Source organism: Peromyscus leucopus, chromosome 7 (genome assembly GCF_004664715.2).
Source record: "Peromyscus leucopus breed LL Stock chromosome 7, UCI_PerLeu_2.1, whole genome shotgun sequence".
In the NCBI taxonomy this organism is placed as follows: domain Eukaryota; kingdom Metazoa; phylum Chordata; class Mammalia; order Rodentia; family Cricetidae; genus Peromyscus; species Peromyscus leucopus.
In genome coordinates this window covers 106,296,871-106,321,501 of record NC_051069.1, presented here as the reverse complement: position 1 = coordinate 106,321,501, position 24,631 = coordinate 106,296,871, and the positions used below count along the sequence as shown (strand labels likewise).

Below are 24,631 nucleotides of genomic sequence, written 5' to 3'. Positions count from 1 at the left end.
TTACTACTGGGTAGAGGCAATATGTTTGAGAAATAAAAATACTAGATTTTGGAAATATACATAGGCAAGGACAGTATTTCACATCCAATTCCATTTTAAAAACAAAAATAATTTTAATTAAAACAATTTCTTGGCATTGTTCAAAACATTATAAGACTCTCTTTACAAAGGAAAACTTCTAATCTTGGTTTAAAAAAAGGCAAACCAGTAAGCTACGTTAGACATGAGATGATGGACAGCCTCCACAGCCACATGAGAAATAAATCTGCTTTCTTATTACACAGGTAGTTAGTTCCTTCAAGTAAAGCCTGGAGTCTCCTATTTGTTTTATGCATATTGGGTCTTGTTATATTACTTGACAGGAGCCTGTACTCCCTCGAGTACAGCTGTATTCATTGGTCAGAATACATTCCAGCATCTGACATCAATTCCATTAATCATGGACAGGCATGAATAAGTGAGTGAGATAATACCAATACAAAAATAACTGGTGAAGAGTGAACACTGTTGGGCTATGTATGATATTCATACACATGAGATCCGAGATCCTTTAAATTCAGGATATATGAAATACCATTTAGAAAAGGATAAAGTCTTACATCAAACAGTAATACATGATTACTAATACTCTTAATGCTTCAACCCTGAAGGAATTTAGATAAATGTCCACATGAAGCCATCTTTGTTATTCTTTACTTATTTACAAGTGACTTACCAATTAAAATGAATTTGGAGACATTTCATGATTAGACAGCACAAAATTTAGTTCTAGATGCAGTTAATTAAAAATCACTTTTTCAGATGTCATAGTCCAACAGTATACAAGCTGCTCTGTGTAAAACACAGCTGTCCTGCTGAATCACTGAAGAGACTGCCCTGTGAGATGCTCTTTCCACTTTTAACTACATGTGTAAGATTATATAGTTTATTCACATACCATATCATTTTTAACTATTTTGGATTTGAATATACTGGGGAAAAGTTGGCTTCAGTGGTTGTTAGTTCAAGTCTTAGAATTCAAATTGCATTTTAAAATTGTATACATTTTTACTTAAAAATGATTTTAAATCTTAAAACACAATAGCATAGAGATGTAATAACCTACTTTTATTCCATTATATTTCAAATCTTTATGCATCAGGAAGTCACAGAAGCACAACCTATTCACATTACCCATTTGTTTCTCAATACAATCTGAACCAGCAGACATGGTTTTTATTTTGTATTAAAGACTGCTTTTTATTTAGTGAATAGGTATTTAGGCAGGTGACATACTTTATAAAACCATGTCTAAATTTTCCATTTCCATTCTTAATCCAAGAAGCAAAATCCTTTAATTGTTACCAAAGGTACAGCTGGAGGTTCTCATACTAGAAATCCAACTACATAATGTTGTATAGAATGTACAAATGTACAAACTGGCGAACTCTGCAAGATTGTAATCAAAGTCCACTTCCAGTCTGAATAATCTCTTGGGAGAACCAGTGAAAGTTACTGTCCTCCTCCTGTTCAAATCAAGAGTCCCATCCAATTAACTTTTGTAAAGGCAGTTCTGATTATGTTGATCCAAGTAATGCAGTGGTGGCAGATTGGCTAAAGGGAAGGTTTTGCTTTTATTTTCACCAAATGCTGTCTCGCTTGATTTAGGAGGACTTGGGAACACCCAGGAATTATCTTCCAGAGAATTTCTGCCATAAGAGTTGTGCTCCTGACAGTCCATCCCATCATTAGGAATCAGTCTTTCGTTATCTGTCCATGACTGAAGAACAGCTTTGTCTGATAAAACCTTTATATCTCCCGCTAAAGGGGAGGACGGAGCATAACAAGTAGGTTTGCCATTTGGTGACAAAGGGGGATGTCTTTTGTATGTTGCAGTGAAATTTGTCAAGTGCAATTTCGTGCTGTCTCTTCCAAGGTCTTCAACACATCCTGCTGGGGTGCAGGCTAAAAAGAAAGCATAGGCTGAGTGTCAGTTTTCTAGCATTTGTGACTGTAAACATGTCACATACCAATTTTACAACTGACACTAAAATGAACATTTCTAATTTAGTATGATCATTGGGAAACTAATTTGGAGATACTTAACATTTGAATTCTGATAGATCACATACTTACTGACACTGACTTAAGGTCATTCATTCAACTGCTTCGTCTGCAAAATGGATGTAGGAATCCCTTCCTGCTGTGTCCTCCTGCTGATAAAGAGTCTACATGGTGTAAAAAGTGTCATCTCTTTACAAGGCGAAGACAAGTAAAGCTCTTGGCCTTTAATGTGGCTAGTGAGGGTTTTAGATCATATTGGTGTTAGTGCAGACTGAGAAAGTCATTAAAAAATTAGTAGATTTTAAATATATTCTTTTGCTTATTTAAACTTCTCCATGGGAGAGGGTCCAAAAGTAACTTATTTTTATAAATATACTCTGAATTCTTAAGAGTCAAATGATACAGAGTATCCCCAACAATAGAAGACAGGATGGAAAGAGCTCTTCTTTATTATGCTTTGGAACACACTATTTGTGTGAGCAGTTGTACTAACAGCTTGCTCCATAATAGCTGAGTCAGTTTAAGGAGAAGTCTTATTTCTGCTATCTACCTATGGATCTTCATAATTAATCTTAACTACTGAAAAACAAGGGCAAGGTGAACCACAAATTGAGCTGTGTTTGCTTAACACCACATTAATTTGCCTGATTCTTAAGTACCCAACACTGTAGAAAGAAAAAGAAACTTTAAATTATGTGTGTGGTTTTTTTCCCTAGTGTGAAATATTTTCCCTTACAAACACTCCTGAGAATATTTATAAAACAATTTTCTTGTTCTTCTTTAGGACAATCAGAGGTGCAAATAACAATTTTAAAGTAGATGCTGGTCACTTTTCAAAGTGACATCACATTCCTTTGAAAAGTCAAATTTAAGATTAAATGCATACTGTACGTTTCAGATGTAAACCTATCTTGCAATGTGAGGCGCAAACACACTCATTGTTTTCTAAGATACAAAAACAGCGCTGGCAAAAGGACCTTCTACTAGCTAACATAATACCCAAAAGCTTTAGTCCAACATGGGATATAAAAAGAAAGCAATGAAAAATTTTGGTTGAGTCTGCCTTCAAATCAGACATCCTGTATGGAAAGGAAAGCCTATAAAAAGATGTCAAGAACTAAATGAATCGGAGTTGTTTTGAAAATAAAAAGCTAGGTCTTTGGTATACTTGATAGTACCGAAATGAAACTTTGGTCTGGAGTTCTTTTTGAATATATATAGTTGTGGTAAAAAGCCAACTAGAGCAAACCTAACACCTTGGCCTTACACATATAAGCAACACTTGACTGATAAAAGCCACAAGGGGAAAAGAATATAGTACTGAAGAAAAAATACCAGCAACACTTTTATGTGTGAAGCTGACCAGCTAGAGACTGAAGCCAAAGCATGGAATGGGTGTGCAGTAGAGACTGCGTATCGAAGTCACAGGATGAGGTTTTGATAAGATAAAGTAGCTAGCTGCTCTTCAGGCAGTCTGGCTGGACTCAGCACTTCCAGCCAGCAGTACTTGCCTTTCTTGACGGCAGCTGAGGTTTTCAGTTTTCTGAGTAGTTCTGCTTGCACTTGTGTCACCAGATGCAAGTTAGACATCTCCCTCTTCAGTTCCCAGTATGCATGCTGCATATTATCACTGCAATGGAATTTTAAAAACAAGTTATACTGCACTGGTCCTTTTTATGCCTAAAGGGGAATAACAATACAAATAAGCAGGTTTATATTTATATTGTTTTATGAGAATATAAATGAAAATAAAAAATTAATTGGAATGTAAGTGAAAAACACCTAGAGATAACACTGCCTCAATTTCAAGCAATAACTACTATAACAAACAGATTATGATAAACACTCTAACCAGTGAGTTTCTTACTGTCTCTTAGAACCAAGGATTTATTTTAGCCAATAATGTGCAGTACTGTTAATATAATTAGTAACTAGTAAGGAATATGTTCTTCCTTTGTCAATGTGATCAAGAATAAAATTGCATTCATTCATGTATGGTCTTTGAATTCGTCTTTATCTTTGGATTGTTTTGACACTGTGAAATGAAGTGATGAGTAGATATCCAAGACCACATTAAGACAAAATTGAGGTTTCATGCATTACATTCTTTATGTCTGACTGGGCTGTCTCATACTGTTGGTTCTAAACCAATGTGACATGACAGCACAAGACATGAGGAGTCACATGATTTCCTCATAACTAAGCAGCAGCTAGAGAAGCAGATTATAGGAAACAAAACTTCAAAATGCCTTTCCATAGTTTTATAATTAAAAGGATTTTACCTCCGAATCTGAAACTGTTTTAGATCTAATTTTAAAAGCTTTTATTTTCCATTAAATCCTCTTAGGCTCATGATTTTCTTTAGTTTCTTAATTGCCAACTAAATGAACTGAAATCTTCAGCACATCCTCTTGCTTTACTGCACAGTAACATACAAATTAGTCAATATAAGAACTGACTTCATAATATTAGAACCACTACTATTACAGGTTCAAGAATGTAAATGGTATGGAAATAAAATTCAAACATGCTACTTCATGCTTCAATTTTTTTTTCTATCGAATACACAACTTAAACTTAAGAGGAATAACCTTGAAATCTGAATCTAGTATCTAATTACAGAAGCAATAGATATTTAAAAACAATTAGGTTAAATTATGTGAGGTAAATTTTTACCTCTTTGACGGAGTATTTCTATCCTACTTGGACTGCTATCTTTGTATTATAAACAGTACAACAAACTATACTGCTTTGAAAAATCTAGTATTTTAAGTATCTTTGGTTAACCTCTGGTGTATTTAACCAGCTCTACTTCAGAACCAGTAACCACTGGAGATGCTTTTTACAATGACTGTTTCATAATGAAGTCTGTCTACAATGTGAAGAAAATTGCTGGTTCCATGTACAATTCTGGGCATTGGATGTTTCTCAAAGAGTCACTCAAATAATAAAGCAGCAAGTTAAGTACTATACATGTGCTAATTCAGGCACACAATCATGAATTATATAGTTTGGAAATAATTTATTATTATTATAATATGGTGAATCTGTACCTGACTTAAAAAAAGAAAATATTCATGATTGATACTTGGGTACTCAAACACCAAGTACATGTCAAGTAAAAGATGATTATAAAGGTATTAGTATCAATACCTAAAGTACATTTTAAAATTTTAATTTAATGAAGATTGTTTAAAAATTTGGACAAGGTGAAACTAGAGCACCAAAATTACCTTTGTGTCCTCTGCTTTTAGTGTCACCTACACTAAAATTACAGATTAAAAAGATATATAAGATTGTGCACGAGAAATACCTAAGAAATGGCTCAGTAGTTCAAGAGTGCTTACTGTTCTTGCAGAGGACCAGGATTCAGTTACTAGCATCCAACTACCTGTAACTCCAGTTCCAGGGACCCAATGCCCTCCCTCTGCCTCCTATAGGCTCGCTCCTGCACACCCATAATCGCCATAAATTCATGCAGGCTCACACAACACACATGCACATAAAAAGATACATTTTAAAACCCTAAGATTATGGGTTGACAAGTGACCTGAGTTTACCTCCTGGAACCAAGGTAAGAAAGAGTGAAGCTAAGAACTGGACTAAGTTATCTCTGACCACCACACAGGCTCTGTAGCACATGTCCACACCACCACCCCAATATCTAAGATTATTACTATTTACAACTCTTCCTCTTTGAAAACAACTCAAAGTCTTACAGTCTTTAAAGTATGTGAAAATGATTGGTAATTATGTGTGTGAATAAATGTTGAAGCCATTAAATAAGAAATGAAAAGGCAAGTTATCTCTCAAATTCTTAATAGGGTTCCAGGCAGTCCTGATGAGTACTGGGTGTTTTATTAAGTGTTTTTGAGGCTACGCATGGATTGCCTACCATTTTGCCCTACTTTCTTAAATGGGAGTGTAAAGCTAACTTGCTTTAAATGACATAAAAAAATATTTCATGTATATAATTGCCTCTAAAGAACTTATATAGCAGTTTGAGTACTACAATGATAATCCCTCTACTTGAGAGTCCTGAAAAACAACACAGAATAATGATGGCTAAGCACTCATTATGTGCTAGGCACTTAAGCACATTCTCATACCATCCTGGCAAAATGGCTGTGTGGGCTAGTTTTATGTTAATTTAACAACAAGCTAGAGTCATTGGAGAGGAGGGAGCCTCAACTGAAAACAATGCCTCCATAGGATCAGGTTGAAAGGCATTTTCTTAATTAGTGATTGGTGTGAGAGGGTCCAATCCATTGTGGGTTGGAGCCACCTCTGGGCAGGTAGTCCTGGGATCTTTCATTCCTCTATCTTTGGCATTCTGGAACTCATTTGTCTGCATCCTAAGAAAGCATTATATGTCCTGTTTAGACAAGACTGTGAATTCCTGTTCTCTTGACCAACACTATTTCTCAACCTTTTTGTAAATGAAATGAACACTGCTCATGAAAAAAAAAAACAAAACAAAAACAAAAAACTACTCATCTTTGATTCTACTTCAGACATATAATTTTCTTTAGCCGTTAAAAATTTACTACATTCCCTTAAAGCAGCGGTTTTCAACCTTGGAGTCCTGACATATCTGATATTTACATTAGGATTCATAACAGTAGCAAAATCACAGTTATGAAGTAGCAGCAAAATAATTTCATGGTTGGGGGTCACCACAATCAAGGAACTGTATTAAAGGGTCGCAGCATTAGGAAGGTTGAGAACCACTGCCTTAAAGGAATTAAAATTAAAGTATGGTATTTGTTACAGAATTAAAAGATGTGTACTTTGACAACTGTAATTTCTCTAAAACAAATGTCTTTCAAATATTTTTGATAAGTATAGCATAGCAGATCAGGTCAAGCCTACTGGTAAGTAACTATGAAATCATTTTTATGAATATATTATAACCAGAGATTAGAGTCAGCTCCAGAGTATTTGCTGCTCTTCAAGTTAAACCACATCTTAAAGGTAGAAAGCACAACGGGAGACCTGTGGAGAAGGCCCTGGTGTGGGACATGCTCCTCTCTCGGCAAGCTCGGTCTGGTGAGATCTCTGTCCTGCAGAATTTCTTCCTGAGATGGCCCCTGTCATGTATTTAACAAAGAAAACAAAGGAATTAGTTCCATTTTCTCAGTTTTTTCATCATCACAGATGTTTCAACATACACAGAATATATTTATAATTGTTTAAAGTGTAAGACTAGATTTCAGGCTCAATTTTAATGAAATACTGCCACCTATCCCCAAAATGTCTAAATCACTTTCAGTTATTGGAGTGTTCATGCTTTCATTTTCTTTAAAACATGTTCTCGTGAGTTTGGAATCCTATAAAACATAACTTTTGAACATATCAGAAGTGTAACATATCCATCACATCACTGTTTAAGGTATATCTGCATGAATTCTATGAAAAATGGGAGTTTCTTTGGTATTTCTTATTTCTGTACAAAAAAACAGCAAAAAATTGAGACAAGTTACTGTTTTAACCATCGAGCCATCTCCTGCTCCAAATTTATTTAACTTTTATCTTATGTGCATTGGTGTTTTGCCTGCATGTATGCCTGTGTGAGGGTATTGGGTCCACTGGAACTGGAGTTACAGACAGTTGTGACCCACCATGTAGTGCTGGGAATTGAACCCCAGGGCCTTTGGAAGAACAGGCAGTGCTCTTAACCAGTTACTATTTTAAGACAGCATACATTTCCTCATAAAATGACTGACCTGGCAAGAACTTTCCTGTGTACTCAAATATTCTAGTCTATTTTCAAAAACTGTACAAGCAATTGATTCCAATTTCAGGAAATGCATTTATATCTTAAAAAAGTAAAACAAAACCATGAACTATGCTTGAATAGTATTCTCACTTGATAAATGCTATTGAGTTTTATTTTTCATGAAATGCATATGGACCCACTGGTTGTACTTTTTCTTGCTGTGGGCAAAGAGGAGAGACTGAATAGAGGTTACATACACTGTATGATTTTAACAAACACTGTGTTACATTAGAAAGAACCATTTTCAGTAAATGGAGCAGAGGTTTCTAGTTGTCTCTACTGATAACAGAGAGTTTTATTTGGGGTTTGGCACTGTGTCATCAGCTCAGGACTATGCTTCCCACACTCCCTTTCAAGGTCTGGCCTTGGCAAGAGCTTCTGAAAGTCCCCACACCCTTTACAGTTTTAATTATTTATACTGTTGGTATGACGAAATAAAACTAAACGAACCAACCAAAAAAAAAAAAAAAAAAACCCACACCTATAAAAGATACTTTTAAATAAATCTAATATATTCAGGATCTTCTGTGTCATACTTGTTCACAGTGCATTTTCAATCAAGAGCCTATAACAAGCATTAATCTCAGAGGTATTAATTTATCAGCAGGAACTGCTGGTATAAGCTGAAAAATAAAAAAATTTACTATTCAGTATTACTTACATAACATAAATTATAAACCAGGCATGTAGCTCACTCTCATAATTCCAATACTTGGGAGACTGAGAGAAGTACCATAAGTTTGTGGACAGCCTGGGCCACAGAGTGAGTTCTGGGCCAACCTGGGATACAGAGTAAGGCTACCATCTAAATGCTATGTTTTGGTGTAACAATGAAAATCTGTTAGGACTTTCCACACATCCCACATTTGATACATCACAGTCTAGGATTGAAAACAGTTGGGTCCCTTGAATTTCCTGTGACAAACTGCAGTGTGGACAGTCTATGGAGGGGAGACAGAATGAGCAATTAATCAGGGAGGTCTGACTACTCGAATTGGAGGCATCCTTGGGGTTGTTCTTTACTGGTATCCAGAGGAAATAAAACTATGCTCAGAACCCCTTTAGTTTGTATCATTAATTAAAAAAATAGGCTCCTCAGTGTATACTTAAAACACATATGCTTACTAGAAACCTTCTCTTTAAAGCTGACAATACAAAATAAATCTTGTTAGGATAAGAAAGTAGTTTTACATTTACTAACATGGCAGAAAAGTTGAATCCAAACCAGCAAAAATAAAAATCCTCAAAAGGATTGTCCCTAACATGCAAAAACTCCTCATAGCAAGTAAGCAGGCTGCACTGTTCTAAGACCACACTCTGGGAATTCACTTCAGGTTCCTCATGTCCCAGCAATATAGCCTTTCTGGAACCTTTAATACATCACATAACACTAGGACTCCACACTGGTATTTATTTTGATCTACTGCTTTTTGTACCAGTTTGGCTGTCTGAGTTCTCAGAATCAACTGTTCTGAATGTAGATGGCTAGGATAAGGGGTTGGAAAAACCCCAGCAGAGCTGCTTCTGAAATGCTGCTGACCTTCCTAACAACAAACACAGTAGCCAAGTTTGCTGCTTAACAGTCAAAAGCAGAGCACTACTAGTATGACCACACCCTAGAAGGTCTCCTAAAGTATGTGTCACATGAAATAATGTCTTAGCATTTAAAGAACACAGCCAAGTAGATACAAGTTATTCGTGTGAACAGAAACTTCTTTCTTCAGATCATTCTTAGATTTCTATATCCAAGAAGATTCTAATCAGATTTAAAAGGACATAAAACATCATGGTTTTAAAAGTTTCTTATACTTTTAATAACCTGTTTCTATGAACTGCTAGCATGATAGATATAAACTAAAAGCATATTTATTCCCTAGCACCACCTAGTGGAACAGAGTAAGTAATAAGAACCACAACTTGACCACCCCCCCACCACACACAAACAGACACTGTCTTCCTGAATTACTCTAAATATGTTTCTGTTTGTGTTAATGTATGTACTGAATATACTCTGTCCAGGTGCTATGCTAACCTCTTTATACAATCCCTAACTTAACATTTAGGAAAACAGAGATATTTAACGCCCACAGAAAATAAATTTCCTGAAAGTTAAAAAGACATTCCTAATTTCCATATTTAATAAAAACACAATGATAAGCCAAATTCCCATGATCACATAGCATACATGAAAAACTCTTATGTATAAAATGTAAACATTTATTTTTTTCCACTTCCCAGTTTGATGTTCTTGAATTTTCAAATGTTTTCTGAATCTTCTGACAATAAACAGGCTATGTAAGGCTTCCTTTGTTAGTGGAAGTTTGGGTCCCCCCCATACCCAAGAATTCTATAATATTGTCTCTTATGTCTAAACTAACCAAATTGTTAGGTTAAATAAAACGGAAAAGTTAAAACTAAGTTTTCTTTAAAAATTTCAGATACATCCAAAATTAGAGGAACCTTAAGGAAAGGAAGTTTTGAAAAAATTAAAATAACCTGTGATGGTTTGAATGAGAATGGCCCACAGGGGCTCTTATATTTGAATGCTTAGTCTGTTGTTACTACTGTTTGGGAAGGAGTGGGAAATGTGGCCTTGTTGGAGGTGTGCTCCTGGGGTGAGGTGGGGGTGGGATTTGAGTTTTAAAAGCCCATGGGATTCCCAGATAGCTCTCTGCCTTGTGCTTGTGAATCAAATGGAAACTCTCAGCTATTGCTCCAGCACCATCCTGCCTGCCTGGCTGCCTACTGCTATGTTTCTGGACATGATGATCATGGTTTTAAACCTGGAACCTTGAGCCCCCAAATTAAATGCTTTCTTTTATAAATTGCCTTTGTAATGGTGCCTTGTCAAAACAATAGAAAAGTAACTAATATATAATCCAACATATATTTTAAATCAAGTCTTAAAACTATATTCTGAGGTAAGAATGAATGTATAGAGTATATGAAATATTAGTTGCAATGAACAACATTCTATGGTTATAATTATAGACCTATGATTTAGTACTTAGTGACAAAACCTATATATGGTGCCCAAAGTAGAGGAAGTTCTCAACTGAATGACTTTGAAGTACCGTGTGTTTGGCTTTCTGTAGCTCTATTTTGAGATCGTTGCATTCTTTCCTCATTAGTTCCAGCTCTTGTTCCAAACCATGGATCTTCAAGTCATAGCTTAACTTTTCCACTTCCCAGTTTGATGAAGGTGGATTTAAGTTCCTCATTACTAGAAAAAGGATAGACAATGAAATAGTTATCTTTGCTTTTTATACCAACTACAGTTCCTAGGTGACCCTGGTAAAATGTCAATAAATAACCAGTACAAAACATGTAAGGTTACTAAGGCTCAGCATCATGTACCCCATCAAAGTTTGCAATTTGATGGACAGGTCTAGAATGCATGTCAAAACAATTTTACTCATAAACACCTGACAATGGAAACTTATTACAGCTGGATCCTACATTATTTTCAACTTAGTCCGTTATTTCTCCATCTCCAAAAAGCCCCCATCATTTACCTGGAAAGATGGCACATTAATTCTCTACCAAAAGGTCTCCTCTCAACAGGCAGTTCTTTTTGTTGTCTCATGAGACTGTTGATGGGAACACGACTATTATCTCTAACTTTCAGACAAAATTTCCATTTCAGTATCTCATCTATACATTTCATCAATTTTCAGGGAGAAAAAATTTTAAAGACAATGCAGCTACTCCATAACAATGTGTTTAACTGAGGGCAAAAGGTTCAGTATGAAGGCCAAGTGGGTGAGAGCTTTGGGGAAGATGGGGTTTCTCTCTTTCCTCTTCTACTTTATCCATCACATACTACCCCTGAATAAAAACATCACATCCTTTGTGGGAAAAGTACAATTTTCAGCTAAAGAAAAGTTAGTAAGACTGTGTGAAAAAAGAACAGAAAAATTGAAGCCTTTATCCTACAGATGTAGGAAACTGATTATGAGTACAGCACACAAATGCACAGATGGATGAATTCTATGAGAACATTCATAACAAGTAAGTGGCATACCCTGCTGTGTTTCCACCTCTGTTCTCAGCTGCAGAAGCTCTACTTCTTTAGACTGTAGCTGTTCATTCAATACTTTCAAAGATTCAGTGTTGTCTTTGTTCTGGTTAAGTAGGGAAAATGCCAAATTACAGTCAATAAACTTTCTAGCTTTGTCTCATAGCTTACTTTTTAGGTCAATGGTGAGTAAACCTCATTCTAACTTTTAAAAGCAAGATGGGAAAATGAACCCTGATTCTCACTAACTTTTTTGTTTCTCTCTTAGGACATCATTGCTCACTGGATTAGAAACCAAACCAAACCACACCAAACCAAACACCCACAATGAGTAAATCAGCCTTGTCAAAACAGTTTTCAAAGTAAATTAGTGGTTCTCAGAAGGTTTTAAGTCCTTAACATTATTAAATACTAAGAATTTATTTTTGTATATTAGTGGAAAATATAATTATTGAATTTTTCTTATGCCATGAACGTGTATATTTTGTTTAATTAATAAATGTAATTGTTTAACCCTTTAATTCTAAACTTCTTGCAAGACAAAATAATTAAAATATAAAGTATTATTTTCAAATTAACTTACTATTTTCTCCAATTTGTTCTTCAAATTGTCTCTATCAATGCAAACCTCTCGATATGCATGATAGGCCTTATTCACTTGTTCTCGTCCCACAGAACTTGTTTCTTCATCTACTCGAGCTCCAACAAGCTAATAGTATGAAATTAGGGGGAGAAATCTTCAGTGGGTATTCTGCAGAACCAACCAAGACCATCTTCTGGTGGCTCTACCTCCTACTCTAATTACTGCAATGCAAGGAGAAAGCCTACCTTTACCTACACACACTCTTCATCAACAAGGCAAATACAGAAAGAAAACAAACAAAAAACCAACACATGTTTTTTGCTCATCAGTAATCTGTGCTTTGTACTATTTACTTAATAATAAACTTAATCATCACACTATTTTCCAAGTCTACAGTATCTAATTTCTATCATCAGAAAAGGATCAAATCAGAGTCAACTTCTTAAGGACTAGACATACCACTTCATTAAACCCTGCATTATTCTAGCAATTGAAATTAATAGGATTGATGATCACAATGTACAGATTTTGTATGTTAACTACATACTAAATTCCATGATTCTATTGAATTTTAAAAGCATTACTATTAGTTGTAAAGTTACCTTCAGTAATTTATATCAATATGACAAATATACTTAATTACTAAGTTAAAATTAATGAGAAGAAATTATGATAATACTAATAAATGACTTCTTAGTTTTACCATCCCAACAAATTAAATTAAAATTCTACCTTGCACAGCCTTGATGCAGGGGGTGGGGAGGACTTGAACCTGCCTCTATTGAATGGGAATGGGTTGAAGAAAGGCCGGAGGGTTGGGAGGAGGGAAGTGAAGGGGGATCTGTGATTGGTATGTAAAATGAATAAAAAATTCCTAAAAAAAAATAAATTCTAAGCAATCAGCATCAGAGCAGAGAGGGATCTCTGAGCAGAGCTACAAAAAAAAAAAAAAAAAAAAAAAAAAAAAAAAAAATAAATAAATAAATTCTAGCAACACCCATCCTCAAGTTTTTAAATACAGGGAAATTACTTAACTCATTTCTTTTACCATTTGTAGAAACTCTCGTTTTTTTGTAAGATACAAATACAAATCTGATTTGAAGAAATATGAAATATAAACTAATTAAAACTTTAAAATGCCATAAATAAATGGGCAACCAAGAAAAATTCCAACATATAAAATCAAGTTAAGTCTGATGATTTAGACTGTATTTTAGCTATCTCATATAATATTCAGAAATGTATCATTCAGCATGGAAAAGCACATGCCATTGTCAGCTTAAAGTGTTATTCCTCCTTTCTAAGGAAATCCAAGAGAATGCAGAAGTAAAGGGCCCGGTCCTAGTGAAGAGCTTACTAAAGACAGTGAAGCAATTTCAAAGAAGGTCCCGGTTTGACAGTTTCATGACTAGTATGTAGCTGGAGAGTTTTCTCTCTGAGTCCCACCAATCCCCGAAAGTCTGACAGCCCACTTATAAAATAAACACACAGATGCTTATATTATTTAAACTGTTTGGCATAATGGCTCAGGCTGCTAGCTATCTAGTTCTTATATATTAAATTAATCCATTTCTATAAATCTATACCTTGCCACGTGACTCGTGGCTTACTGGCATCTTCACATGCTGCTTGTCATGGAGGCAGCTGGCAGTGTCTCCCTCCACCTTCCTGTTCTCTCAATTCTCCTCTCTGTTAGTCCTGCCTATACTTCCTGTTTGGCTACTTGTTCTTCTTCTGTACAGACCTGAAATTCTAATTACACACATCTACCAGGGCTGGTGAACTGCTCTTTTGGTGAACTGCTTGTTGCATAAGCATGAGGACCTGAGTTCAGTCCTCAAGTTCAGACCCCGATGTGGTGATGTGCACTTATACCCCAGTAACAGGGAGACAGGGACCAGGAGGCCCTGAGGCTTCGTAGTCAGTCAGCCTAGTATAGTTAGTAACCCCTATGACCTAGTGTGAGAGCCTGTCTCCAAACAGAAAGTGAATAGTTCCTGAGGAACACCACCTGAGGTTGACTTCTGACCTTCAAATACACACAGGTGCACATGCATGTGCAACACACACCGAAACATAACAAAAACAAGGAAACAAGGGAAAAAACTGGCCTCAATACATAGCAATGACAGTAGTCAATCTGAAAAAAAGGAAAAAAAATGTTGGACCAGAAAACCTTCAAGTTGTTAAATCCTATTCTACAATATCACTGAGCACAGGGTATAGCTGATGTGACATAGTTTAATGGTAAAGAATTTAGGAACTCTTACTTAGTCTTGGAAGACAGATTAGAAAATAGTTAAAATATCAAATATTTGGATTTTTTTTTTATGTCAAACATAATCAAACGAGGGAAAACAAAAACAAAAACTACCTTTTCTTCCAAAGCTCTTATTCTTTTCTTTAAGAGAGAGTTTTCTTTCTCTGAATCTTTAAGTCTCTTCTTGATGTCTTCATACGCGGTGACAAGGGCAAAATGTGAAGCAACGGATTCCTCTCCTGAGTACACTGAAAGTGGAGTCACTGTCTCTCTTCTGTGGGCTTTTTCATGATTCAGAATGCAGATGTCATCTTCTACTAGTGTGTCCATGGCAGCTATGGGGATGAGAGAGAGGGGAGGTCACTTGGTGGATGAGCAGGAAGAAAAGGTCTATTTACAATGTGAATACTGGAAAAATCTTAAAGGCAACATAGGGCAATTGCTATAAGCACAGCTACCTAGGTTCTAATCCAAGGTTCAGGGGCAGTGTGACTTAGTGGGTAAGTTGTTAAGGCTCAGGAGATATTAATAACCACTTTTATACTGTAAAGGATGAAAAATAATTCTAGATCAAGCACTTAGATCCATTACTATAAAGTTCTATGAAGGTGTGAAATTAGACTGGGCGTATGGTTTAACAGTAGAACATTTGCCAAGCATGTATCAAGTCCTGAGCTGGATCCCTAGCTAAATAAAAAAACTGTAAACTACTATTTTACCTAAAAGAACCATATATATATATATGACATTATATATAATAACTATGTATATAAGTGCTGCTATGCAATCTAATTTTAGGGGAGGTAAAAACAGTACCCACACTATTTATCTTATTTAAATAACAATCTTACCCTAAATGGATAGAATTTATTGAATTTGAGTATCTTCTAAAATCAGCTAAAACCAAACACTCTAAATTGCTCCACAAAGGCAAGAAATACTTTTAAAGACCTCAGCTTTTTGCATTTTCATTCCAGTGGATGGCCCACACGTATGCACATATACAATGACATACAATCTACCCATATTTCCCCTTCTAATTCTCTCCATACCCCTCAACATGCTCACACATGTCTTTTTTTTTTTTGATAATCCAAATCAAGTGCAAGTGTGTTGTCCATATGTGCATACATGTGGGCCATCCACTGGAACATTGGCCATATCCTTAGTAAAAATTGATTCTGTCTCTCCCTCCTGTCACTCTCCACCTGAATATGGGGTAAAGCCTAAAGATTATGTCCCCCACCCCCATCCGCACTGGGATTAAGTCTTGTAAGGTAATAAAAGTTGCTAGATCATGATTGCATCTAAAAGGCAGCATTTCACAGCCCTCCTCTCCTTCCTTCAGCTCTTCCATTCTTTCCCCCTCTCTACCTTGTTGTTCTCTGCACCTTGTTGGTGCTCATGTCCCAAGCAGGGCTGAGCACTCAGTCTCTTATTCTCATCACTTGTACCAGTATGGATCTCTCCAGTGACTGCTGGCCACTGCAAAAGGAAACTTCTCTGACCAAGGTTGAGACAAGCTCAGATCTGCCCATGCCCTCAAGAGGGTTGAATGGGGGAGTTTGGGTTGAGCGGTCTGGGCCTGGGGAGGATTGGGAAGCTCTTCCCTGCCTGCATTGAGAGCTGGGCAGATGGTGGGAGATGGACCTAGTGGTCAGGCCAAGTCTAGATTCTTTATAAATACTCTGAATGTTGTGATTGTAATTTTTCCCAGTAAGAATCTGGCCAAGGTTGAACACTATGGAACAATGGCCTAAGATTCAGAAACTCAAATTCTCGTCTATCATCTATCACCCTGGTTACACACTAGTCACTTCAGCTCTCTGGACCTCAATTTTCATACCTATACATGGCAGAGTTGGATATATCATGAAGAGACCACCTCATTATATTGTGAAGGCAACTTTTTAATCCAGCTACAGAATGGGAACCTGAACAGATAAAAAGAAACTCACAGTTTTGCCAGCAACTGGCTGATAAGCTAAATATAGCTACACTAAACTTGGCAAGAAAAGAGCTGCCAATACCACAGTCAAGGAGACTGAGCCTTAAAGAGGTGAGTAAATTTGTCTATAATCATACCTGCAGCATGTGACTGAACTGGGATTTGAATTAAGGCCTATTGTGTATTATCTTCTGAAGTGAATACTGTTTAGAATTTCCAGTGGCTTTCTATCTCTGAAAAGTTAGGATATTTGAGAACCCACTGCATATAGGTCAGTTAAACAGTGGGCAAAGAACCAGGAAATAACATATTACTCCTTTCTCACTTTAAATAATTAGGGGTAGGTAGGAATGGCTTCTGCTTCTTTAAAAGGGATTCTTTAAAAGTGCCCCTTTAAAAAGATGCCAACACTTAATCTATGTACCTCATCAAACATATGCTCTGTAACTCATTAAGTGTCCAAAAGCTTAAGCAATATCAGATACATAATATGAAAAATGTCATTTTCATTTTTATGATCCTGACTCACTGAGATCAGTTTTTATGGCTAAAGAATCTCAGTCCAGAGATCAGTTTTTATGGCTAAGGAATCTCAGTCCAGAGATCAGTTTTTATGGCTGAGGAATCATTTTTTTTTTTTTTTCCGAGACAGGGATTCTCTGTGTAGCTTTGTGCCTTTCCTGGAACTCACTCTGTAGTCCAGGCTGGCCTCGAACTCAAGAGATCCACCTGGCTCTGCCTCCTGAGTGCTGGGATTAAAGGCGTACGCCACCATCGCCTGGCTATGGCTGAGGAATCTTAAGATTCAAGTATAGCATAGTACGAAGAACAGCCTTCTTTACATTCTTCTAAAATAATGTATCTCATGCAACTAAGCACCTACATTAAATATTAATAATAATTATTTTCTAACAATGAAACGTAACTTCAATTCAGGTAAGTGACATTAAAGTTATGTTGGCCCCATTGAGAGATTATTTTTTTAATTCCATTATTTCACTCAGCAAATACGACAATGGTCTGTGTTAGCATTGATGAAGCACTTCTGGTAGAGGCAGTTATATTCTAGACACTGGGTTTCACCTAATCTTTTCCTGAAGAGCTCTCACTGTGTAGCAGTGGCTGATATGGAACTCAGAAATCAGCCTGCCTGTTTCCCTAGTGCTGGGATTATTTAAGGCATGTACCACCATGCCCAATGTGTGCTTCATCTTTTAATGAACTAGGTATAGGTAGTTCTTAAGAATTCTTTAAATCAATGTAAAAACACTCAGATGGGTAAGCACGTCTCAATTTACAGGTGAAGTAATTAAACATGCAAACTGGTTGCCAACTTCAGAGCCAGCAGAGCTCTTGGAAACTGTATCTGGAAAGTGAGCACTGAACTTCAGCAAAAGAAAAAAGGGGGAAGCCAAGAGTAAGAGGCTTAACCTTTAACTCGTGTTAAGTGAACAGATGGAAAATTCAATGCCTACATCCCAAGGCTTTTGATCTAATCCACTGCCGTTTCCCATGACAGCATGCTGGATCTTAGATATTAAACTCTTGCATTTGCATGAGAACGACTATTTACAAACCTTAGGGCATTCAGTATTTTGTAGCCATCCAGAGAATAATCCCAACTATTCCCAACTTGAGAAGATGGAGTAATCACCGCGGACTGGGTAACGAGAACGTTTTTGGAGAACTAGAAATTAAACTGTTTTAAGATTTTGTTCAATCCAATTAAAATTCAGTTCCCTTCTGCATTTAAAGAGTAGAGGTCATTTCAACCCCAATACGTCAATGTTTTTGATCATTACATTATTTTGTTCTGAGCAATTTTATGTTCTGATTTCTAGTAGCTTCCATGGGTATTTTATCTCACTTTTGAGTACTGAGTTCCTCGTGAGGAGGACTATAGAGTGTTAGCCTACCTTCCCACACAGCCGAAAAACGGGACTGAAAGACAAGTTAGACTGATGGTCACTGCCCAGACGCCATCGACACTACCCACGTCCCTCTTTCCCTTCTCCGTATAAATGCCACCTCAGTGCAGGAAATAAAACTGAAAGCATTCCCAGTCAGAGCGCCGACCGAAATCGAGCAATCCAGGGGCAGTGACGGCGAAGGAAGAGCCTATGTACCGGGGCGGTGGGGATGGCAGGGACGAGGGATGCTACAGCGGGCCGCTCCGTACCGCAGAGGGACGCCGGGGACGGAAGACGACGTGTGTCTGGCCAGGCGACAGGCACTAGGCGGGCCCCGGCTGTCTGCACCCTCCTGGCGAGCGCGAGCGAGCGATCAATCCACTCACCCTGAACCCTGGCTACGTAGGGCCGCCCCCAAGGCCACCGGGTTTCGCTTCCCCAGTGTTTGGAAACCGACTGAAAACAAACCGGGTCGCCAGGGGTCACCACGGGCTTCCGGTTTCCTCGAAGACACCACCGCTTCCCCCGTCACGGTGGCCGCCACGGGTGCACCGAGGGAGTCCCATGTCTTCGGCCGCGGCTCCCGCGGGCCTGGAGTCGGGAGCCCCGGAGGCCACAGTCAAGCCGAGCAGGAGCAGCCCGGGGCCTCCCGAGCAGGCCCGTTACCCAGCAGCACTCGCGCCAGCACCGGGGCGGCCGGCGCCCGCTGCCCTGCTCCGGGCGGCGAGGCCGAGAGGGTTGGAGAAGGGTCCACGCACGCCCCGCAGCCCACAAAGGTGCCGCTGAGGCACACAGGCTGATCGCCAGCGCAGCGCGACGAAACCGGAAGTGGGACCCGAGGGCTCAGAGGGCACCGCTAAGCGGCGCTCTGGCGGGGAAGGGCGGGGCGTACTACATGTCCCATGAGTCTCTGCGGTGGGCGGGGCGCACTACGAGTCCCAGTGGTCTCCGCGGCAGGAGAGGGACGAGGCGTCGCCGCCGGCCGCGGGGAGGCGGAGTGGAGCTGAGTTAGCGTCGCAGACCGGCCGCTGTGGGCTGAGGCCCGCGTTCGCGGCGCCCTCTAGCGCGTCCTTTCCACTCAGCGGCCACTCGGGTTCCGTAAGGTGGGTCGGTGCGGCTCCGCTTGGCAGCGCCCGGCTTGGTGGCTGCTAGCCTGAGAGCTGCTGCGCGCCTGCGTCCCTGCAACCCGCGCAGGCCCAGTGTTTGGGGTCGCGTGGTGATCTCCCTGGGTATTCTTTGAAGCAAGGTCGCTGTGTAGTTCCCACGGCCCCTCGCTGACTCAGTTGGGGTTCCGGGATACTCTTCAGTGTAGTAGGAGAAGAGGGGACACCTTCTGGCTGGTTCTGGCGTCCTTAGAGTTGTCCCCCATCTCGGTTATTTCTAGATGATAGCCCTTCCTTTTTTTGAGGCAGAGTTTTACGCCTCCCAGGATGGCTACAAACACACTCTTTCCAACACCTGGGGAAGAATGAGCAGCTATAATTCTCGCTGTATACAGCTGACTAAATCCTTTCTCTCTCTCTCTCTCTCTCTCTCTCTCTCTCTCTCTCTCTCTCTCTCTCTCTCTCTCTCCCCCTCTCTCCCTCTCCTTCCTTCCTTCTTTCCTTCCCTCTCTCTCTCCCTCCCCCCCTCTCTCTTGCTTTCTCTTCTCCCCCCCCCTTTTTTTTGGGGGACAGAGTCTCAAGTAGCCCAGGCTGGCCTCAAACCCTTGAGTTTCTTGTCCTGCTTCCATCCCCCAGGTGCTGGGTTTATACGCATTAGCAAACTACGCAGTACTAGAGATTGAACCTAAGGTCTTGTGCGTGCTGGGCAAGCATTACCTAGTTGCCTCTCTTGAAGACATTGAATTGTATGATTTTTTTTATTAGGCATAGATGAATTAATTAGAATCTTAGAGGAGTCACAGACAGAAGAAAGCCCACAGGCTCTAGATTATTTCTGGTTAAATATGAAAGTCATAGTTATAGAAAGTTAATGTTCATTTACTTCCAACTAGGAAAGCTCATGTTTTCTTGGTACATTCTTAAATACTATTTTGTCAACTCAAACCTTAAATTTTGTCAGTGTTCTGTAGGAAGGTCTTTCGGTATATAACATTGACTTTGGGTAGGTACCCTTTTAACTGGAGTAGATTTTGGATTTGGACAAACAAAAAATATGGACCCTGATGTAACTTATGACTGTGGCTTAGTTCTCTTTGGAACAAATATTTACTTTTAGGATTATTACAAGTCTTATTTTGATTAATTAGCTTGTTTGAGCAATGAAAAAACTTTTAAAACATTATTGTTTTTAATGTGTATGGTCCTTTACCTGTATATATGTGTGTGTGTGTTCATGCAGTGCTCATGGAAGCCAGAAGACAGTACTGTATCACTGGCATCAGAAGTCGCAGAAGTTGTGAGCCTCCCTGTAGGTGCTGAGAATTGAACCTAGGCCCTTGGAAAGAGCAGGCAGTGCTCTTAACCACTGGGCCTTCTCTCTAGCGCCAGCCTTTTTATTTTTATTTTTTTTTAAGTGCTGCATCTGTGAAGAATACTCTAATACAAATCAGTAACAACATATTTTTTAGAGAAATAAAATTTTAAATGAGTTTCTAGATGTAAATTGTATACTGAAATTTCATCATTCCACTCCCTAGATCATATATTCTGTGGTTTATTCTATATTCTGAATACTGTATTCTTTGTAGACCTTATTAGATATGATTCTTAAGTGTCAGCTGAACAGAATTAAGGTGTCAGAATTGCTAAGTTGTAATAGCTGAGTCTTCATATTAATGCCACCTTCAATGTCATGCTATGAGTATGGTTTTAAAAGCATTCTCTCTACATGTCATATGTATAAGCATTTAGGGAGGGCATGGTTTTAATAAAATTATTAAATAGTAAAACAGTTTAAAAAATACTGCCAAAAGCAGAAAACTTGGTACATAAGAAAACTTGATGTATAAGTTACTTTTCTCATTGCTGTAGCAAATAATCCTTGACAAAAGTAATTTAAGGAAGGAAGATATTTGAGCTCACAGTTTAAGGGTGCAGTACATCCTGGTCGGGAAGGCATGGAGACAGGTGGCTGATCACATTGTGGCCATAGTCAGGAAGCAGAGAGGGAGGAATGCTAGTGTTTGCTTCCTTCACCATTTTTATAGAGTCTGGTGTTCTAGCACATTGAATGGTGCTACCCACATTAGGATAGGTCTTCCTTCCTTGTTTAACCCAATCTAGAAACCCCTCACAGATATGTCCAGAGGATTGTTTCCATGGTGATTTAAAATTACATTAAGTTGACAATAAAGATTAACCAACACATCCCTTGGCAGCTTGATAAACATGTCACTTGAAATCATACCATTCCAATCCTGTCCTCTAGTGTTTCATTTTCATCTCATAATCAAAAATACACTTATTTCACCTCCCAAAGTCTCCATAGTCTTTAACAGTTCCAACATTGTTCAAAAGTGTAAGAACAAAATATCTTCTGGGACCAAATCATTTATCTATAGCATCTATCCCCTTTACATTAAAACAAAACAAACAGAAAACAAAACACATATCTAACATACAATGGCAGAATAAATAGTTCCATTTCAAAAGGGATAGGGGTATAATAAAGAAAAGTCACACCAAAGTAAGGTCAAAACCCAACGACACCACACCCTTCAGTTCCACGTCCAACATCTGAGTCTAGTGATGAAATCATCTGTGTTCTGAAAGAGCTTAAGTATCCCAACCAGCTCTGCTGCCTGTAGCAATATGGCATCTCTCTTGGGCCATCTCTACTTTGTACTGGCAGCTTTCCTCAAGGGACAAGCCAACCTTTCTGACAATTATACAACCTTGGGTCTCCATTGTAATTTAGGCTTCACCTTCACAGCTTCATGCTCTGGCCAGTGGCTCTCTGAAATGTCCCCTTCAGTCTTGCATCATTTATGCCTGTTAAACTAGTACCACAGGGACAGCACCGCCAAGTTCTGCTACCAACTGAAAGTGTCCTCTGACTCCCTTGAGCCACAGTTACAGTCTGCACTGCTGTGACAGAATGTCTGACAAAGGCAACGGAAGAAAGTTTAGTTTAGATTTTAGTTCACAGTTGGAGGGTGTCATAGTGGCAGGAGCTTGAGGCAGCCGCTACACTTCATCCACAGTTAGGAAGCAGTGAAATGAAATCTGGAGCTTAGCCCACTTTCTAAATTTTTTTTGCAGCCAAGGACTCTCACTTTTGGGATGGTACCAAACATGGTTGGTTTTCCCTCCTCAGTTAACCCAATCTGAAAACTTCCTGGCCAGATATCTATTTCTGTGTGATTCTGATCCCAATCAAGCTGGAGTAAAGGTTAAGTATCTCAAGGCTTCCAGGCCAGTCTGGGGCTGCACAGTGAGCTCCAGCCCACCTTCATTGTAACACCTAGCTCAAAACAAAACAACATAAAACAAAAAATTAACACTAGAACTAACACATGATCAGTAATCCTGCTGCAGGATGTTCTTCCCAAAAAGACTGAAAATGGGATCTGGAAGAGGTATGTTAATTTCATGGTGTTCTGATAGTTAAGATGTGCCCAACGGGACTGGATGATGGAAATGTGGTGCAATCCAAACAGTGGCATATTGTCTAGTCTTACAAAAGGAAACCCTGCATTTGCAAAAACATGGGTGAAAATGAGAACATTAAATTATTTAAAGTAACCAGGTACTGAAAGACAAAAAACTACATGCTTTCATTTACATGAGATCAAAACAGTCCCTCAATGGCAGCTGCCCTATGTACGTCTATAGTATAGAGATGTGTTACTAAAATTTAAATTGGCATTTAGTGTGCTTTATAAAGTTTCTATTGTAACATAAATTTCTAAATGGTCTTATTAATAAAAAACCCATAGCCAGATATTAGGGTGATAGCTGAGAGATCAGAGACAGAACAAGCCACAGCCAACCTCACCCTACCAACTCCTCAGACTGGGAGCCTCTGAGTCCTCACCAAATGGATCTCAGCTGAACTGCTTCTAAAAAACCTAAAAGCTTAAAAGCCTCTAGTTCCTGGTCCTCACGCCTTACATACCTTTCTACTTCCTGCCATCACTTCCTGGGACTAAAGGCGTGTGTCTTTCTCAAGCAAAGACATGAGATCTCAAGTGCTGGGATTAAAGGTGTGTGCCACCACACCTGGCTCTTTTCCTAGTGTGGCCTTGAACTCACAGAGATCCAGATGGATGTCTTCCTCCCAAGTGATAGAATTAAAGGTGTGTGTGTCACCATTTTCTGGCCTCTGTCTAATCTAGTGGCTGTTCTGTTCTCTGACCCCCAGATAAGGTTATTAGGGTACACAATATATAAACTACATTCTATGATTATTTTCTTTGTTTTATTAGTTTTTACTTTTCCTTGGAAAGTTTTTAAAGATTTATTTTTTAATGGTATGAAAGTGTATGTATGTGGGCATATGCATATGAGTCTGGGTGCCAACAGAGGCCAGAAGAAGGATTCTGATCATGTGGAGCTGGAGTTATAGGTGGTTGTGAGCTGCCCAGTGTGGATGCTGGGAACTGAATTCCAGTCCTCTGCAAAAGCAGTACATGCCCTTAACCACTGAGCACTTGCTCCAGCTACTCCTTGAAAATTTCTAAAGCAGTAGAATGTAGCTTTGCAAGAAACCTAGTCTTTAATCATGTCAATAAATTTTATTTCCCTGCTTCTTTGGGTTCTCAGACAGAATGAAATCCACCAGTGATCTTCACTGTTGAACAAGATGAAAAATTATTTTTAAGTATCTTAGAAGTATGCTAGAAGCTATCCAACAGTATCTGCATAAACTAGTCTTTAAATGAGAGTCTCACACAGATAATAGGCTGTTAATAAGCTTTTGTTGAATCATTAAGCGTAATATAAAGTTGACTTATAGGCACAAATTTGTTAATTAGGTAAATGAATGAACAGTGAATGTTAAATTTGCATCATAGAGGAGATTAAGGATAAATGCACTTTAAAGATTAGATGCAAACTAAATATTTAAGTTCATCATTTGAGAAAAAAACTCATGAAAGACAAGATAATTAAAGTGTTCTCATTCTGCATTTGTTCTTGCATATTT

The 24,631-nt window shown here is 38.5% G+C and overlaps 1 protein-coding gene across 4 annotated transcripts; it reads right to left on the bottom strand.

Moving 5' to 3' along the window:
* Window positions 1-88: 88 nt before the first annotated feature.
* On the bottom strand, window positions 89-19,387 carry Azi2 (5-azacytidine induced 2). Of its 4 annotated transcripts, none has more exons than XM_028858064.2 (8): window positions 19,010-19,387; window positions 14,798-15,018; window positions 12,424-12,549; window positions 11,847-11,946; window positions 10,897-11,045; window positions 7,039-7,133; window positions 3,555-3,673; window positions 89-1,944 (listed from the first exon to the last, which is right to left on the bottom strand). In XM_028858064.2, the coding sequence occupies exons 2-8, from the start codon at window positions 15,011-15,013 to the stop codon at window positions 1,532-1,534; spliced, it is 1,218 nt and encodes a 405-aa protein (XP_028713897.1). In that variant the 5' UTR covers window positions 15,014-15,018; window positions 19,010-19,387; the 3' UTR covers window positions 89-1,531. The 4 variants fall into 4 exon arrangements, with proteins under 4 accessions (XP_028713897.1, XP_028713896.1, XP_028713898.1 ...); XM_028858063.2 differs by having other exon boundaries at window positions 18,928-19,386; XM_028858065.2 differs by lacking the exon at window positions 19,010-19,387 and adding an exon at window positions 18,811-18,913.
* Between the last annotated feature and the right edge of the window lie 5,244 nt (window positions 19,388-24,631).

What these genes read in the sequence shown, in the direction of transcription:
- Azi2 (XM_028858064.2), bottom strand. Translation starts at nt 15,013, where the DNA reads ATGGACACACTAGTAGAAGATGACATCTGCATTCTGAATCATGAAAAA. An exon ending in CACCAGGGCCTTCTCCACAG is followed by an intron (nt 3,674 to 7,038) that starts GTCTCCCGTTGT and finishes ATTCCATTGCAG; the next exon opens with TGATAATATGCAGCATGCAT. An exon ending in CTCAGCTGCCGTCAAGAAAG is followed by an intron (nt 1,945 to 3,554) that starts GCAAGTACTGCT and finishes CTTTCTTTTTAG; the next exon opens with CCTGCACCCCAGCAGGATGT.